The sequence below is a fragment of the Oncorhynchus kisutch genome, linkage group LG14, assembly GCF_002021735.2.
Source record: "Oncorhynchus kisutch isolate 150728-3 linkage group LG14, Okis_V2, whole genome shotgun sequence".
Classification (NCBI taxonomy): Eukaryota; Metazoa; Chordata; class Actinopteri; order Salmoniformes; family Salmonidae; genus Oncorhynchus; species Oncorhynchus kisutch.
The window spans coordinates 20,901,328-20,919,271 of NC_034187.2; the positions used below are offsets into that span (position 1 = coordinate 20,901,328).

General features: G+C 42.4%; 1 protein-coding gene across 2 annotated transcripts in view; it reads right to left on the reverse strand.

The window, feature by feature from the left end:
- The window catches only part of LOC109904194 (protein Daple), a 106,738-nt gene that overhangs the window by 81,777 nt on the left and 7,017 nt on the right, over positions 1 to 17,944 (reverse strand). Inside the window, exons 2-3 of one of the 2 annotated variants that reach the window (XM_020501395.2) lie at positions 16,879 to 16,979; positions 9,891 to 9,999 (exon numbers count right to left, since the gene is read on the reverse strand). In XM_020501395.2, the coding sequence (XP_020356984.1) occupies positions 9,891 to 9,999; positions 16,879 to 16,979 (210 nt within the window). The remainder of the gene's footprint in view (positions 1 to 9,890; positions 10,000 to 16,878; positions 16,980 to 17,944) is intronic. The other variant, XM_020501397.2, reaches the window with a different exon arrangement.

Here is a 17,944-nt window from a genome sequence, read left to right on the forward strand (position 1 = left end):
GGTTTTGAGGAGGAGGAGAGGAAGCAAGGAGGATGAAATCGAGATTCTCCCACACGACCCAAGAACCTCATTCATCAGTTTCACACAGAGACAAAACTGTCTTTAAAACCAACCAGTTACCGCACAGAATGCAGCTTGTGCATTCTGTGACGACCCTCCCACTCTGTCTGCCATATTCTCTCTCTTTGCTCTTGTTTTCCTTATTAGGCTGTCGGTGGGCGGAGCAGGGAGGGTCATCAGCGAAATGGGACACAGGTGTGTCCTGGGATAAATACACCTCTTCCCCATTCATTGAGGTGACTCTCTCCATGCAGACGCACTTATTTTGGTTGTGGCATTTTTTTTTCTTTTTCTCTCGCTTGGGCACCTTTCAACACCCCTCATTATCACATCTGTGTGTGCAATCACTCACTTACACTACATTCACCATTGTTTATAGGTCACTTCAGTTATTAAATATTTTTTGTTATTCCTTTTTTCAAGCCGGTTTGTGACAATTCACTTTGTCATATGACTACATTGGCCGGAAGAGGAGAACCAAGAGTGACACCAGGGTGTGAGACGGAGTTGTAACTCATAGGAAAGCAGGTGAAGTTTGAAGGGCACAAGAGGGTGTGTGGTGTGAATCCTGAGTGGATGCAGGGCAAGGAGTGGGAGATGTGTAGAAACCTGCTTTGGGTAATCTAAGTGTGCTGTGCCACTTTGCAGGATGGGGCCGAGCTTCCAGAAGTTCCATGACATGTTGTAGGCTGAATGCAAACACTAAAGTGACAGTGTGAAATATGAATGTCCTACAAATCTTTTGTCGCTGATCAATTTTGTATCTTCTCTCGGTCTCTAATACTTGTTATATTCACTGAATTGTTGTCAAAAGTAGGCTACTATTTAAACATTTTGTCAGGCCTCATCTGTATTTTTTTTAAAGTCTCTGAATAAGTAGCATTTTTATGTTAACTTCTTGGGGTAGGGGGCAGTATTGGGTAGATTGGATGAAAAACGTGCCCAAATTAAGCTGCCTGCTACTCAGCCGTAAAAGCTAGAATATGCATATAATTAGTACATTTGGATAGAGAACACTCTGAAGATTCTAACACTGTTTGAATGATGTCTGTATAACAGAACTCAGGCAAAAACCTGAGAAAAAAAATCCAACCAGGAAGTGGGAAATCTAAGGTTTGTAGTCAGCCCCCATTGAAGATTCACTTCCCAAGGCTTCCACTTGATGTCAACAGTATTTAGAACCTGTTTTGAGGATTCTACTCTAAAGGTGGGGCTCATAAAGGCTCTGAGTGAGTGGTCTGGCAGAGTGCCACAGCCTCGGTATGGCGCGCTCATGTGACAAAGTAGCTACCTACATTCCACTTAATTTGTACTGACCAAGGAATTGTCCGGTTGGAACATTAATGAAGTTTTATGTTAAAAACATCCTAAAGATTGATTCCATACTTAGTTTGGCATGTTTCTACGGGCTGTAATGGAACTTTTTGAACTTTTCGTCCGACGTTCAGCGCGACCTGAACGCACTTTTGGATTTGTTTACCAAACGCTCTAACAAAAGAAGATATTTGGACATAACTGATGGACATTATCAAACAAATCAAACATTTATGGTGGAACTGGGATTCCTGGGAGTGCATTCTGATGAAGATCAAAGGTAAGTGAATATTTAAAATGCTATTTCTGAGTAATGTTGACTACCCAATATGGCGGGTATCTTTTTGGCTGCTTTGTTGTCTAAAGGCTGTACTCAAGATTATTGCATGGTTTGCTTTCTCCGTAAAGTAAAAAAAAATCTGACACAGCGGTTGCATTAAGGAGAAGTTTATCTAAAGTTCCATGTATAATAGTCGTATCTTTATCAATGTTTATTATGAGTATTTCTGTAAATTGATGTGGCTCTCTGCAATATCACCACATGTTTTAGAACTACTGAACGTAACACGCCAATGTAAACTCAGATTATTTTTATATTAATAGGAACTTTATCAAACATATATGTATTGTGTAACACAAAGTCCTATGAGTGTCATCTGATGAAGACCAAAGGTTAGTGATCAATTTTCTCTTTCTGCTTTTTGTGACTCCTCTCTTTGGCTGGAAAAGAATGACTTTTTCTGTGGCTTGGTGGTGACAATTGTTTGTGGTGCTTTCGCTGTAAATCCTTTTTGAAATCAGACAGTGTGGCTGGATTAACAAGAATGTTATCTTTAAAATGGTGTAAAATACTTGTATGCTTGAGGAATTTTAATTATGACGTTTTTGTTGTTTTGAATTTGGCGCCCTGCACTTTCACTGGCTGTTCCGGGGGGGGGGGGGGGGGGTTCCGCTAGCCAGTCCTAGACAGGTTAAAGACGTAAGTATCGTTGTCACAAAGTCTACTTTGTGTGGGTTTTGAAATACTTCCTGAATATTGTCCTCTGGTCACATTTTGGATAATAATACAAAAATAATGTAAATATTTACAAGTATAATTATACTTAGTGCAATTTAGTCAAATTTACTACAATTTAAATACTGTAGGGTTGAGTGTTTGTGTCTACACAATGGAAGGCTAAATTAGTTACTCCTGTTGGCATGAATGTGGTGTCATTAAGAGGTTGTGCTCTTAAACTAAGTTAGCTAAAAAAAACATTTTGTTTAAGATTTGTTTAAGACTACCAAGAAACACCCTGTGTGACCCTGATTTATCCCACGCTGGTCAGGCACTCTCCCTCTCGCAGACAAACGTCAGAACGGTCAATTAAACACTAGGACTCGTAATCTATGGCATGTTTTTGTGTTTCCCATGGCAGCAGTCTCAGGAGGGCGGTGTCCTGTACTCTGGGTGAGGAGACATTCAGGCTTCAGGAGGTAAGCGAGCAAGAAGAAGGGAAGAGGGGTGTGTTAGGTAGAAGAAAATCCAGTGGCTCTTGTCCTGGACTCTAGAGCTTTACAGATGTTTTGCTAACAGTGAGCAGGTTGAGAAACTGAACACAGCTGGGAACTGGGAAAGCAAGCCAGGTGGGCACCTGCAAAAAAGGAGAGAGGAAGGTAGTGTAGAGCCAGGAGGCCACCTCAGGGATGCCCCTCCCTCTGCCCCAAACCGAGCTGCAATGCAGAGCAACACACTCCATACTGCACCAAGCTACAGCCAGACAAGCCAAAAACCATCTGCCTAATGCATTTGCTGGCTAGGCTGTTTGCATAAGATGAATGCCTGTGCCATTAGTAGGTCCATTTGCATGTTGATATGAGCATAACATACACACCAACCTACACACAGCACAGGGGATATATAAACTCAGCAAAAAAAAATCCTCACTGTCAACTGCATTTATTTTCAGCAAACTCAACATGTGTAAGTATTTGTATGAACATAAGATCCAACAACAGACAAACTGAACAAGTTCCACAAACATGTGACTAACAGAAATGGGATAATGTGTCCCTGAACAAAGGGGGGGGGGGGGGGGGGGGGGTCAAAATCAAAAGTCAGTAAGTAGCCACCAGCTGCATTAAGTACTGCAGTACATCTCCTCATCGACTGCACCAGATTTGCCAGCTCTTGCTGTGAGATGTTACACCACTCTTCCACCAAGGCACCTGCAAGTTCCCTGACATTTCTGGGGGGGAATGGCCCTAGCCCTCACCCTCCGATCCAACAGGTCCCAGACGTGCTCAATGGGATTGAGATCCGGGCTCTTCGGTGGCCATGGCAAAATTGATATTCCTGTCTTGCAGGAAATCACGCACAGAACAAGCAGTATGGCTGGTGGCATTGTCATGCTGGAGGGTCATGTTAGGATGAGCCTGCAGGAAGGGTACCACATGAGGGAGGAGGATGTCTTCCCTGTAACGCACAGCGTTGAGATTGCCTGCAATGACAACAAGCTCAGTCCGATAATGCTGTGGCACACCGCCCCAGACCATGACGGACCCTCCACCTCCAAATCGATCCCGCTCCAGAGTACAGGCCACGGTGTAACGCTCATTCCCTTCGACGATAAATGCAAATCTGTCCATCACCACTTGTGAGACAAACCGCGACTCGTCAGTGAAGAGCCAGCAAAGGTGGGTTTGTGCCCATAGGCGACGTTGTTGCCGGTGATGTCTGGTGAGGACCTGCCTTACAACAGGCCTACAAGCCCTCAGTCCAGCCTCTCTCAGCCTTTTGCTGACAGTCTGAGCACTGATGGAAGGATTGTGTATTCCTGGTGTTACTCGGGCAGTTGTTGTTGCCATCCTGTATCTGTACCGCAGGTGTGATGTTCAGATGTACCGATCCTGTGCAGGTGGTGTTACACATGGTCTGCCACTGCGAGGACGATCAGCTGTCCGTTCTGTCTCCCCATAGCCCTGTCTTAGGCGTCTCACAGTACGGACATAGCAATTTATTGCCCTGGCCACATCTGCAGTCCTCATGCCTCAGGCACGTTCAAGCAGATTAGCAGGGACCCTGGGCATCTTTCATTTGGTGTTTTTCAGTCAGTAGAAAGACCTCTTTAGTGTCCTAAGTTTTCATAACTGTGACCTTAATTGCCTGTAAGCTGTTCGTGTCTTAACGACCATTCCACAGGTGCATGTTCATTAATTGTTTATGGTTCATTTGAACAAGAATGGGAAACCATGTATAAACCCTTTACAATGAAGATCTGTGAAGTTAATGGAATTTTTACAAAATATCTTTGAAAGACAGGGTACTGAAAAAGGGCTGTTTCTTTTTTGCTGAGTTTATTTGGTACAAATCATTCCTTAAGTTCTAGCTGAATTTGGTATTGAATGGTGTGGCTGTTGAACAAGTTCAGGAGACTAAATTACTTAGCGTTACTTTCGATGGTCAAACATATATAGATTCAATGGTTATAAAGATGGGGAGAGGTATAGCCATAATTAAGAGATGCTCTGCTTTTTTTGACACTACACTGCAAAAAGCAAGTTCTGCAGGCTCTAGTTTTGTCTAATCTTGATATTGTCCAGTCTTGTGGTCAAGTGCTGCAAGGAAAGACTTAATTAAGCTGCAGCTGGCCCAGAACAGAGCGGCACGTTTTTTCCTTAATTGTAATCAGAGGGCTGATATAAATACTATGCATGCCAGTCTCTCTTTGCTAAGAGTTGATGAGACTGACTGCATCACTACTTTTTATAAGAAACTGTTAAATCCCAAATTGTTTGCATAGTCAACTTACAAAGACTTATCCAACCATCTTTTCAGTCCCCAAATCCAGACCAAATTCACGAAAGCGTACAGTATTATATAGAGCCCTTATTGCATGGAATATCCGTCCATCTAATTTCTCAAATTACCAGCAAACCTGGTTTAAAAAAACAGACAAAGCAACACCTCGCAGCACAACGCCTCTCCCCTGCTTGACCTAGATAGTTTGTGTATGCATTGATGTAGGCAACATGTGCCTTAAAGAGCCGGTCTTTGAGCGGCTCTTATCTATTGATGTTCTGTATTATGTTTTGTGTGGACCCCAGGAAGAGTAGCTGCTGCTTTTGCAACAGCTAATGGGGATCCTAATCAAATACCCCGCACACTGACTCGGTACCGGTACCCCCTGTATATAGCCTCGTTACTTTTTATCAGGTATTTATTTTATTAGGTAAATATTTGAATTCTTCTTGAATTGAGCTGTTGGTTAAGGGCTTGTAAGAATTTAACGGTAAGCTCTACACTTGTTGCGCATGTGACAAAGTTTGATTTGATAAGTCAAATTATGGAGTCATGTTACAGTGAGGGGGCACTGCCTGACTCTCCAGACAATAGCTGGGGTGAGTATGAGGGAACCAAAAAATGCTGTGTTCCCATTGTCTGTGTTCTGGTAGGTCACTTTATGGTGCTGCACAGAGTGTAATTTGGGAGCTAATCTAATTTGGGGAGAGAATAGAAGGGGTGAGTCAGGGTGACAGACACAGATGATCCCTGTGAGTGAGTAGGGGCCCTGCCTGCTGTCATCATAATATCTTCACATCCCTGTCTCCCATTTCTGGATGGAATTGAGGCACCAACAGCCCAGTCTGGGTGGCTTAAGCAAGGAAATGTGAGACAGACGTTAGCCTGGATTTAGGTCTAAACCTATGCTGTATTAGATTTGGCAGTTATTGTTAATCCTGGATGGGATGCCAGAAGGAGGACCCCACTCCTTGCCACACGCACAAATACAGTCACATTCATTCTACACACAGACACACACACACACACACACACACACGGCTGGCCTTTTAAACTGGTGTTTTAAGCGTATCATCAATCCTTACGGTGCATAGCTTAAAGCATTTATAACAGCATAGGATTCTAGATGAAAGGGAAAGATACTACTTTTTGGTCATGTTGCCAGGTCACCACCACTTGTAGTGTATGGTTAGGGGTTGGTGTGAGGGAATGTAACACTGCCTTCTAGGCCATGCTTTCTATAAGCATGTCAGACGGAAGCTGTGTTTGGTAAAGCTGTGAAACAGTTTTCAGTTCAACTCAAACTAGGCTCATTATCAAATAAATGTCCTATGTGACTAATACACATGCACACATACCTGCACACACACAAGATTGGTGCCTTGGATTTCTGGTTAACAAACAACCTCAATAGAGAAGTGATAGGTTGTTGAGAGATTAGTCATTATACTGCCCTCCTACCAATATCCTTCACAACTGAGGAGTGATCTAATCTGCATCCCAAATAGCACACTGTTCCCTACATAGGGCTCTGGTCAAAAGTAGTGCACTATAGGGGAATAGGGTGCCATATGGGACTCAGGCATTATATTACTTTACTTAGCAACTGTAACCCTGCCTGTTACAGCCACTAACTGTTTCTCTCAGACGGTGGCACACATACAAAAGGCCATTCTGCAGTGACCATTTCTTATCTACCCAGGCCTTCTGGGCATGCGCTTGTGTGGTCAGATCATTGTCCAGACCTCACTGAACTAACACAGGCACCCTAAGGTGATAAATGGGGGGGATGGAAGAAGAGCGGCCTGCAACCAGAGAGCTGCATGATCATTCCATGGTAATTTTCTATGTAGTGTGCTGATTGCCATAGATAAATCAATGTCAGGGTCAATATAGAATCATGGTAAAGCACAATCAGATCTGTGTGACGTATGATGGGAACCTGAGGTTAAAAGTTCAATTAGGTTGTTTCTGTTCACTTGGAGCTGTGTCCTGTCCTCTACTCTGCCTTATCTAACTGCGTAAACACAAAAACAGGTAACATCACTTTTGCACAGCTGGCATTTACTTATATTGCCTTGGCTCCGAGTCAGAGCAGGTCCACTAAAGTCATGGTGCAGTGAAACATGGGTGCCGAACCACCTAGAAAAGTCTGAGCCTTTAGGGTAAAACATTGGGGTAAATCCTCAGTGGAAATGTATCAACAAAAGGGAGTTAACGGAGTTTGTGTGAAAGCAGATAAGGCAGAGTAGAGGACAGGACACGACTGGGACCAATTTAAGATTAGTCATCTGAAACTTATGGAGAGATGCATCACGAGCACACTCACAGAGGAGGCTGTGATGGCTGTTAAAACAAGAACCTTGTCCTCACCCACCTGAATGAGGGGAGATTAGGCGTTCGTGTATCAGGGACGGCGTGAGCCAGTACAGGACTGGAGTGACTTATACCAAGAGTGTGCAAAGGGTGGCTACCTTGAAGAAACTCAAATATAAAAGTTTGATTTTAACCTTTTTTTGGTTACTACATGATTCCATTTCATAGTTTTGATGTCTTCACTATTATTCTACAATGTAGAAAATAGTCAAACGAAAATGTTTTTATTTTTTATGGAATGAGTAGGTGAGTCCAAACTTGACTGGTACTCTATACTAAATAATGTGACCAGTATTGAAACGGGCAGGGGGGGGGGGGGATGTATTGGTCCCATGTTTCAATGAGCTGAAATAAAAGATCCCCAAAATGTTCCATATGCACAACAACCTATGTGCACAACTTTGTTTACATCCCTGTTAGTGAGTATGTCTCCTTTGCCAAGATATTCCATCCACCTAATAGGTGTGGCATATCAAAAGCTGATTAAAATGGCATGATCCTTACACAGGTGCAACTTGTGCTGGGGACAATAAAAGGCTACTAAAATGTACAGTTTTGTTACAACACAATGCCACAGATGTGTCAAGTGAGGGAGCATGCAATTGGCATGCTGACTGGAGGAATGTCCATCAAAGCTGTTGCCAGAGAACTCAATCTTACTTTCTCTATCAATATTATTAGCAGTACGTCCAACTGGCCTCACAACCACATCAGCCCTGGAAATCCACATCATGTGTGGGATGCTCTGGAGTGACGTGTATGACAGCGTGTTCCAGTTCCGGCCAATATCCATCAGCTTGGCTCAGCCATTGAAGTTCTGGACAACATTCCACAGACCACAATCAACAGCTTGATCTACTCTATGCGAAGGAGATGTGTCGCACTGCTTAAGGAAAATAGTGTTCATACCAGATTAGGACTGCTTTTCTGGTCCACGTCCTACTTTTTTAAAGGTATCTGTGACCAACAGATGCATATCTGTATTCCCAGTCATGTGAAATCTATAGATTATGGCCTAATGAATTTATTTAAATTGACTGGTTTCCTTAAATGAACTAATATTTTTGTTCAGTGTAGTTGGGAAACCGAGGAGACAAAAGGAGGAATGCTGTTGAGAGGTCAACCAAGAACCAAATGGGTCCCTCTTCTCTGCCTCACTGTGTGTGTGTGTTGTTGGGGAATAATCAGAATTGGTTGGTAACATAGGTAAGATGTTTTATATTCATCATATGTTTGTAAGTTACTTTCATCAGAATGTTATTTTTGTATAATACTGTGGCGGGGTTGCAGTATCTGTTCTATGTCAAGACTAAGTTGCTTGGGCCGGAGAGAGGGGAGAGGTCAAGCGTGTATCTCTTGGCTCCACAATGTCTGTGTGCCAGTCAGTGTGTCTCTGTGATCTTATCAAGATAGGATCGATTTGATATATGCTTGTTGATATGGAGGATTGGTTTATGGTTCTGAGTTTGAGAAAATAACAGTTTAGGAGACAAAGCTGAACGATTTATTATGTCTATGCTGTCTGACTATGTGTGTTTTTTACTATTAAAGGATCTCAGCTGCAATGTGTGAGGGACTCTCAGAGAATTCATTGATAGACACTGAATTGATCTGAGAGTCACAGGGTTGTGATAGAGCTCATATAATTAAAGATGGACTTTGATAACTAACTCTGACTTGTGTGTGGTTTGCTCTCATGATTTGGTAAATAGAGGAAATTTTCACGACAGTGTGTAGTGGATTTCACCCACTTAACTACAGTGGACAGAAAGTGTAAGCCTTTCCTCGGGAGGACTAGCAATCATGATTCATAATGAAAGTACTTGTCTTCTCCATCTGAAGATGGAGAGAGAAGGCCTTTCCTCACACTTTCACTTTTTTAAGATTACTTTAATTACAGGTCATGAGTGAAACAGACTACCATTGTTTTCAGTTATGCAAAGATTTCTGATGTAGGCTAATTTTCATTAATGACGGACCTACCCGCCACAAATATTGCAAACATTTCAACATCTTCAGTCATGAAAACACATTGATTTTAGTAGTTGTTTGAGAATCGAGAAATCACTGGAAGGACAGCAGACAAAACAATAAGGAGAGAAAGCGATTCCTCCAGGGATAACTACCACACCTCAGTAGCCAGGCCTAATCCCCATGATCAGGACGCACACACACACCGCTGTCTGATCACCAAGACCACACACACCTCCTGACTCTACCCGTGGACAAGGTGTAAGTGAGTGAGTAAGCAGCTATACTTTCAGTTTGATATGGTGAGCACCATTTCAAAGTGATCGGGAAAAAAGGAAAGGTGCGTGAGGTGAGTGGGAGGGAAGTGGAGAGAGAGAACTGGGCTCACCTGGTAGTAGTTCTTGACGTGCCTGATCACAATGTTGAGGTTCTGGATTCGTAGGTTCACATCATTGTTCACATTCTTATTCACTCTCTGGTTGGTGGGGCTGGGGTCTCTGGATAAGACGAGACAAGAAATTACATGACAACCTCATAACAACTTTTTTAAACACAAAAACAAACTACAGGATTTTCCTTATTTTGGCTCTCGGAGTGTGGTGTCAGGAAAATAACCTCACACTCAACGTCAACAAAACGAGATGATCGTGGACTTCAGGAAACAGCAGAGGGAGCACCCCCCTATCCACATCGACGAGACAATAGTGGAGAGGGTAGTAAGTTAAGTTCCTCGGCGTACACATCAAGGACAAACTGAATTGGTCCACCCACACAGACAGCGTGGTGAAGAAGGCGCAGCAGCACCTCTTCAAACTCAGGAGGGTGAAGAAATTCGGCTTGTCTCCAAAAGCACTCAAACTTTTACAGATGCACAATCGAGAGCATCCTGTCGGGCTGTATCACCGCCTGGTACGGCAACAGCTCTTCCCACAACTGTAAGTCTCTCCAGAGGGTAGTGAGTAGAGGTCGACCGATTAAATCGGAATGGGCGATTAATTAGGGCCGATTTCAAGGATTCATAATCTGTAATTTTGGATGCCGATTTCGCCGATTTAAAAAAAAGAAATTGACACCTTCATTTAATCTTTATTTAACTAAGCAAGTCAGTTAAGAACACATTCTTATTTTCAATGATGGCCTAGGAACGGTGGGTTAACTGCCTTGTTCAGGGGCAGAACGACAGATTTTTACCTTGTCAGCTCAGGGATTACATTTTCCAGTCCAACGCTCTAACCACCTGCCTCACGAGTAGCCCGCCTGTTACACGAATGCAGTAAGAAGCCAAGGTAAGTTGTTAGCTAGTGTCATGACGTTGGCCTGGGGGGCGGGTAGGTTTATGACAGTCATAAATACCTCTTCCCCCCTTTTTCCTCTCTACCCTACTGAGGTTACATTTGCAAAACCCTTGGTTAACATAGAGATTCTGGGAACATGAGTAGGTGGGGGGAAATGAACTATATTCTGGTAATCCGAACAATTGAACATATGCGGTGGTACTTAATGAATATGATGTCAGTTCGGTTGTCATCGGAGACATTCTCATCAATGTTAAGATGACAAACTCTACAGTGGAAAGTCTACACATCAGAGTTATCAGATTCACATGAAATTTTTCAATTTAAATGTTTGAATATGAAATTATTTGTGATGGGATGAAATGTGATTTTAGCTTCTAAAATGTGAGATGTGGGTATTCATAAGTTAGGGCTACTCACTCAGTGACCCGCACACGTGAAGAGAGAGGTTGTAAACTATGAAACACACCCCTTTTCTCCCTTCCTATATAAAGCCTTGAAGACAACATAACTTCCTGTTCAGGGGATGTAGGACGATGGTCCCATGTCAGAATGGTTCAGATAATAACTACAGAACGAAGCCAACCTCAGCGTGAGCTTTGGTTGCATATGGTATGAACCTTGAACTCTTATTCACTACAGAAGTGATACCTCCTAGCTGCTGAGTTAGCAAACGCAGGTTAGGAAGGAACAGACAGAGTATCCCGTCTACCACACAACGACGTTACTATAATGTATCCAATTGACCAGAGACATTCTTCAAAGGACTTTGTTGGGCAACACCGGCCTTCCATCTACCACCAACCTACCGAAGTGCAGCTCAGAGTAAATATTTATTGCATTTTCCTTTTCCAAATGGGCGGTAATTTAGAATGCATAAGATACTGTATTTATGATAGCACAGCTTCGCCTTTGTTCCTTCACTCAACCCAGCCCCTTTTCTTTTGTGTAACAAGCTGTCATATCTGTTTCGCCCGCTAGGGACGTTTTCCTTTATGACGTCATTTGTAATCAAGTTACGATTTAATTATGTGTATGTGTAATTCTGTGTGATTAGTTAGGTATTTAGTAAATAAATAATTAAACCCAATTTTGTATTGCTGATTCAAATTGTTAGCCAGGGTTCGTGCAGATAACTAAGATTTTACAACTTTCAGATGACACTGAAGTAAGATGACGATTGATATTGACTGCTATTGATGTAAAATATTACTAAGTCTTTAAGAGTTTATTCGGAAGATAACAGCTCTATAAATATTATTTTGTGGTGCCCGACTCTCTAGTTAATTACATTTACATGATTAGCTCAATCAGGTGATTATTATTTTATAGAATAGCATGTCATATCACTTAATCCGGCATAGCCAAAGACACGACACTAGCATTAAACTTAATCATAATCACTAATTATAACTACACATGGTTGATGATATTACTAGTTATCTAGCGTGTCCTACGTTGCAATTTTTTGTAATCTTTATCCAACTAGGCAAGTCAGTTAAAAACAAATTCTTATTTTCAATGACGGCCTAGGAACAGTGGGTTAACTGCCTGTTCAGGGGCAGAACGCCAGATTTGTACCTTGTCAGCTCGGGATTTCAACTTGCAACCTTCCGGTTACTAGTCCAACGCTCTAACCACTAGGCTACCCTGCCGCATATAAATCGATGCAGTGCGCATTCGCGAAAAAGGACTGTTGTTGCTCCAACGTGTACCTAACCATAAACATCAGTCTTTCTTAAAAACAATACACAGAAGCATATATTTTAAAACCTGCATATTTAGCTAAAAGAAATCCAGGTTAGCAGGCAATATTAACTTATCTTGCGTTCATTGCACGCAGAGTCAGGGTATATGCAACAGTTTGGGCCGCCTGGCTCATTGCGAACTAATTTGCCAGAATTTTACGTAATTATGACATAACATTGAAGGTTGTGCAATCTAACAGGAATATTTAGACTGATGGATGCCACCAGTTAGATAAAATACGGAACGGTTCCGTATTCCACTGAAAGAATAAATGTTTTATTTTCAAGATGATAGTTTCCGGATTCGACCATATTAATGACCTAAGGCTCGTATTTCTGTGTTTTATTATGTTATAATTAAGTCTATGATTTCATAGAGCAGTCTGACAGCGATGGTAGGCACCAGCAGTCTCATAAGCATTCATTCAAACAGCACTTTCGTGCGTTTTGTCAGCAGCTCTGCTGTTTATGACTTCAAGCCTATCAACTCCGGAGATTAGGCTGGTAATGATGTGAAATGGCTAGCTAGTTAGCGGGGTACGCGCTAATAGCGTTTTAAGCGTCACTCGCTCTGAGACTTGGAGTAGTTGTTCCCCTTGCTCTGCATGGGTAACGCTGCTTCGAGGGTGGCTGTTGTCGATGTGTGCCTGGTTCGAGCCCAGGTAGGAGCGAGGAGAGGGACGGAAGCTATACTGTTACACTGGCAATACTAAAGTGCCTATAAGAACATCCAATAGTGAAAGGTATATGAAATACAAATGGTAGAGAGAGAAATAGTCCTATAATAACTACAACCTAAAACTTCTTACCTGGGAATATTGAAGACGCATTTTAAAAGGAACCACCAGCTTTCATAGGTTCTCATGTTCTGAGCAAGGAACTGAAACGTTAGCTTTCTTACATGGCACATATTTTACATGGAACACGTTGCACTTTTACTTTCTTCTCCAACACTTTGTTTTTGCATTATTTAAACCAAATTGAACAGGTTTCATTATTTACTTGAGGCTAAATTGATTGTATTGATGTATTATATTAAGTTAAAATAAGTGTTCATTCAGTATTGTTGTAATTGTCATTATTACAAATAAATAAATAAAAATAGTCCGACTAATCAGAAGGGTCCATTTCAGACGGCACCCCGGTTCCTGGCTAGGCTGGGCTGCATGGAGGGCCTGCTCTGGATAGGCGTTGTTTGTGCCAACCTAATTTACATATGTTTTGTGGGCACACCATACAAAGACTGCCAAGCTTGGCCCAGTATGTCTCTGAAAGGGCTCTAGTTTAAAAACAAGGAACAGTTTTTTTATTCAGGTCAACTTGTGCACCGCTTGCCTTTAGTTGTACCTTTACAGCCTTCTCTGACATGACCCATGCCCATTTCCAGTTCCCACTGGGCGGCTGGGAAGCAGCACAAGGTCTGTATCCAAAACGCCCCTCAGAGTAGGAGGGCTGATCTAGGTTCAGTGCTCCCCTGTCAATCTAATCTTATGTATTATCTAGAAGGTAAAGCAGATCCTATATCAGCAATACTAGAACACAGGCCCAAAGCATGCTTGAGTAGTGGAGAAACATTCCCATGACGAATAGAATATATCTGTAAGAGTCAGAGGGATCTTTAACCACATACAGTATACACGCTCATGTACATTTAAAGCTGAGAACATCGACACACATAGGTCTGTGTACACATAGGAAATCCATAAGATTGCATGTTGCCATGCAGCAGGGCAGGCTATAGCAATAGCCCTGTGGCTGATTATGGAGTCTGATGAGGTCGGGTGGGTAATGAGAATAGGCAGAGGGGCAGTGTGTGTGTGTGGAGTGAGTTTTGCTGCTGGAAATGCTGGCCTTGAGGATTCCAGCTCTCCACTCATCTGTGGAATAGGTTTAATGTAAACAGCTCCGACACCTGTGTGCGTTCGCCAGAGACCAGAGAGGAACTAGGCTATACACGGAGCATTAAAAACTTTGTCACCACTGCTCTTTCCATGACAGCTTTCACCTGGTCAGTCTATGATCCCTTATTGATGTCACTTGTAAATCCCCTTCAAATCAGTGTAGATGAAGGGGAGCAGACAGGTTAAATAAGGATTTTTAAGCCTTGAGACAATTGAGGGGGCCTCTCCGGTTAGCACAGCTGGGAACAACACAAAGGGACAGACACTAGGCATGAGAAGAGAATGGAGGGAAAGAAGAGAGAAGAGAATGTGGGAAAGAAAAGAGTAATTAAAATAGAGAGAAGAGAGAAGTGGTAGCACATGTCAGAAACCATCACTTGAATTAGTCAAACTAAACAAATGAGCACATAATTGGAATATAACTGTTGAACTTGATTACTTTAAAGTATGTCAATGAAGTAAAGAGTGTCAACACTAAAGAACTTGGTTTATGTGATGGAAGCATACCGAACAACACAAATACACCTGCACTTCAAGACGTCAAATGGGAAACAAGACATCTGTCAAGCTGTTCAATGCAATAGTTCAAGAGAACAGTAGAGTCAGACCTTCTGGATTTACTTTCTCACAGGTTGAATGAAGCTTCTATGACACAGTCACAGCATTACAGGGAGTTTCTACACAAAGTGTGAATGTTCACTGACTGCACAGGCTCAGCCTGCAATTCAGAGTAGGCATACATAGCTACCCTTTGATGTTACAGAGCACAGGATGTGGTTCAAAACCCTGAGACCTGTGACGGGTTTGGAGAAAGCCCGAGCCATATAATTTTGTCAGAATGTCTGGGCAGTCGTTTTGCCAGAAAAGCAGCCATTTCGGTGTCAGAGCAGACTCTCTATCACATAATCATTATGTGAAAAATAATACATACTTCAATATATTCACATACATTTCCCCCAGCAGTGAGATGGTTGTTTTCAGTAGACAGACAATTCATCGCTGAGCTCAAAAGTTCTGACGCTGCGAGGGCCTCCTAGTCCTAACCAAACAGACAGAAACTAAATCAATATACCTAAAAATGACAAAATAAACTGTAAAAAATCAGTGTTGTAAAAATACTTTAAAGTACTACTTAAGTATTTTTGGAGGGTTACTATTTATATTTTTGACCACTTTTACTCCACAATATTCCTAAGGAAAATAAATATACTTGCTACTCCATATATTTTCCCTGACACCCAAAAGTACTCGTTACATTTAGAATGCTTAGCAGGACAGGAAAATTGTCTAATTCACACACTTAAAGAGAAAATCTGTGGTCATCCTTACTGCATCTGATCTGGCGGACACAAATGCTTTGTTTGTAAATTATGTCTGAAGTTTGGGGTGTGCCCCTGGCTATCCTAAATGTAATTTAAAAAATAGTTCCATCTTGTTTGCTTAATATAAGGAATTTCAAATTATTTATACTTTTGATACTTAAGTATTTTTAAAACCAAATACTTTTTTATTTGGACTCCAGTAGGATTTTACTGGGTAACTTTCACTTGAGAGATTTTCTATTAAGGCATCTTTACTTTTATTCAAGTATGGAAAAGGTACCTAATTTTCACCACTGGTAGAAATGATAATGGGCTTATATTCATACTATAACTCCACTATCATTTCTAAACAGCTTCATTTTCATAAACATTTCAACACATTTTCTTCCATCAGTTTCTTGACAATCCAACTAGACTAGACTGTCAGGAAGCATAAAAAAAAAAAATACAGATAGAGGGCCTATATTTTGCCAATTTTTAGTTCAACCTTCTGGACCACGTTGAAGACCAAATGTGGCCCGTGGGGGAAAATGAGTTAGACACCCCTGATCTAGAGCAAGAGAGGCACAGACACACACAGAGACAGACAGAGAGAAAGAAAGAGAGACTTTAGGATCACATTGACTCATGAGGGGCAGGAAAGGAGGTAAAGGAGTGAGTGAGAGTCCAGTCAGTGAGCCATGAAGGCATGGGAAAGGTTTCTGAACAGTCAGATACCAGGGGAAGCCATGCCATGATGAACACAGTCAGATACCAGGGGAAGCCATGCCATGATGAACACAGTCAGATACCAGGGGTAGCCATGCCATGATGAACACAGTCAGATACCAGGGGAAGCCATGCCAGGATGAACACAGTCAGATACCAGGGGAAGCCATGCCATGATGAACACAGTCAGATACCAGGGGAAGCCATGCCAGGATGAACACAGTCAGATACCAGGGGAAGCCATGCCATGATGAACACAGTCAGATACCAGGGGAAGCCATGCCATGATGAACACAGTCAGATACCAGGGGAAGCCATGCCATGATGAACACAGTCAGATACCAGGGGAAGCCATGCCAGGATGTGGTTACGAAAGGAGGTAGATTGAGGCCACACACTCACATGTGTGTCATGATTTTGTGCAGGAAGACCCCATCCACCAGATCCATAAACATAGAGAGCTTGTCCTCTGAGCCAGAGCCCAGTGGTCCAAAGGTCTTCACCTGCAGAGAGGGAGGAGAGAGGGAAGACAGGAATAGATTACTAAGAGCTCAGCTCAACTATGAAGAGATGGGTCACATCTGGTTGTTAGTACTTTCCGTTTCCAAGAATACAGACATTTCCTGCTCTGACAGCCATCAATGCAAGTTCAATACCCTCTATCTGTCAAAGACTGAGCATGTAAAGATATTTAAACTGTAGCTATAGGAGCCAGGAGGTACTGTAGGTGGGAAAGGGGACACCTAGTCAGTTGCACAATTGAATGCATTCAACCCAAATGTGTCTTCTTTAACTCAACACCTCTGAATCAGAGAGGTGCGGGTTGTTGCCTTAAATCGACATCCACGTCATCACCGCCTGGGGAGCAGTTCTTGTTGGGGGTTACTTCCTTTGCTGGCTCGGGGGTTTGAACTAGGGATGCACGACGATATTAGCTAAAAACACCAACATCGGCACAATGTCTAGTTTAACGGCGATGTGCAAAACTGATGTCAAAGCTGACGTGCATACCTATATATAATGTAGGTTCATGATGTAGTGACACCACATAAAATGTAGCACTACACTTACAACACAGCATTCCTAACCTAGCCCACAATGTCTGCTGTATGGATCGACCAGTCAACAACTCGAGCAGTCATTTGAAAGAGTAAGAACATTTCAGCAAGACAACTCAAAGGCAAAATCCATTAACACCAAGACAATGGAATTCATTGCCCTTGACAATCAACCATTCTCTGTCTTGGGTGACGTTGGCTTTCGCCAACTGGTCGAGCACCAGTACACAGTTGCCCTTCCGGAGTTACACAGTAATAGCGTCACTGCTATCAGCTTCATGACTGACATTTGGACCAGCGATATCAGCCCCATGAGCATGCCGAGTCTGACAGCACAGTGGGTCGTCAAGGATTTCGTACTGAGGAAGGTAGTATTGCATGCTCATGAATGTGCTGGTTGCCATACCGCT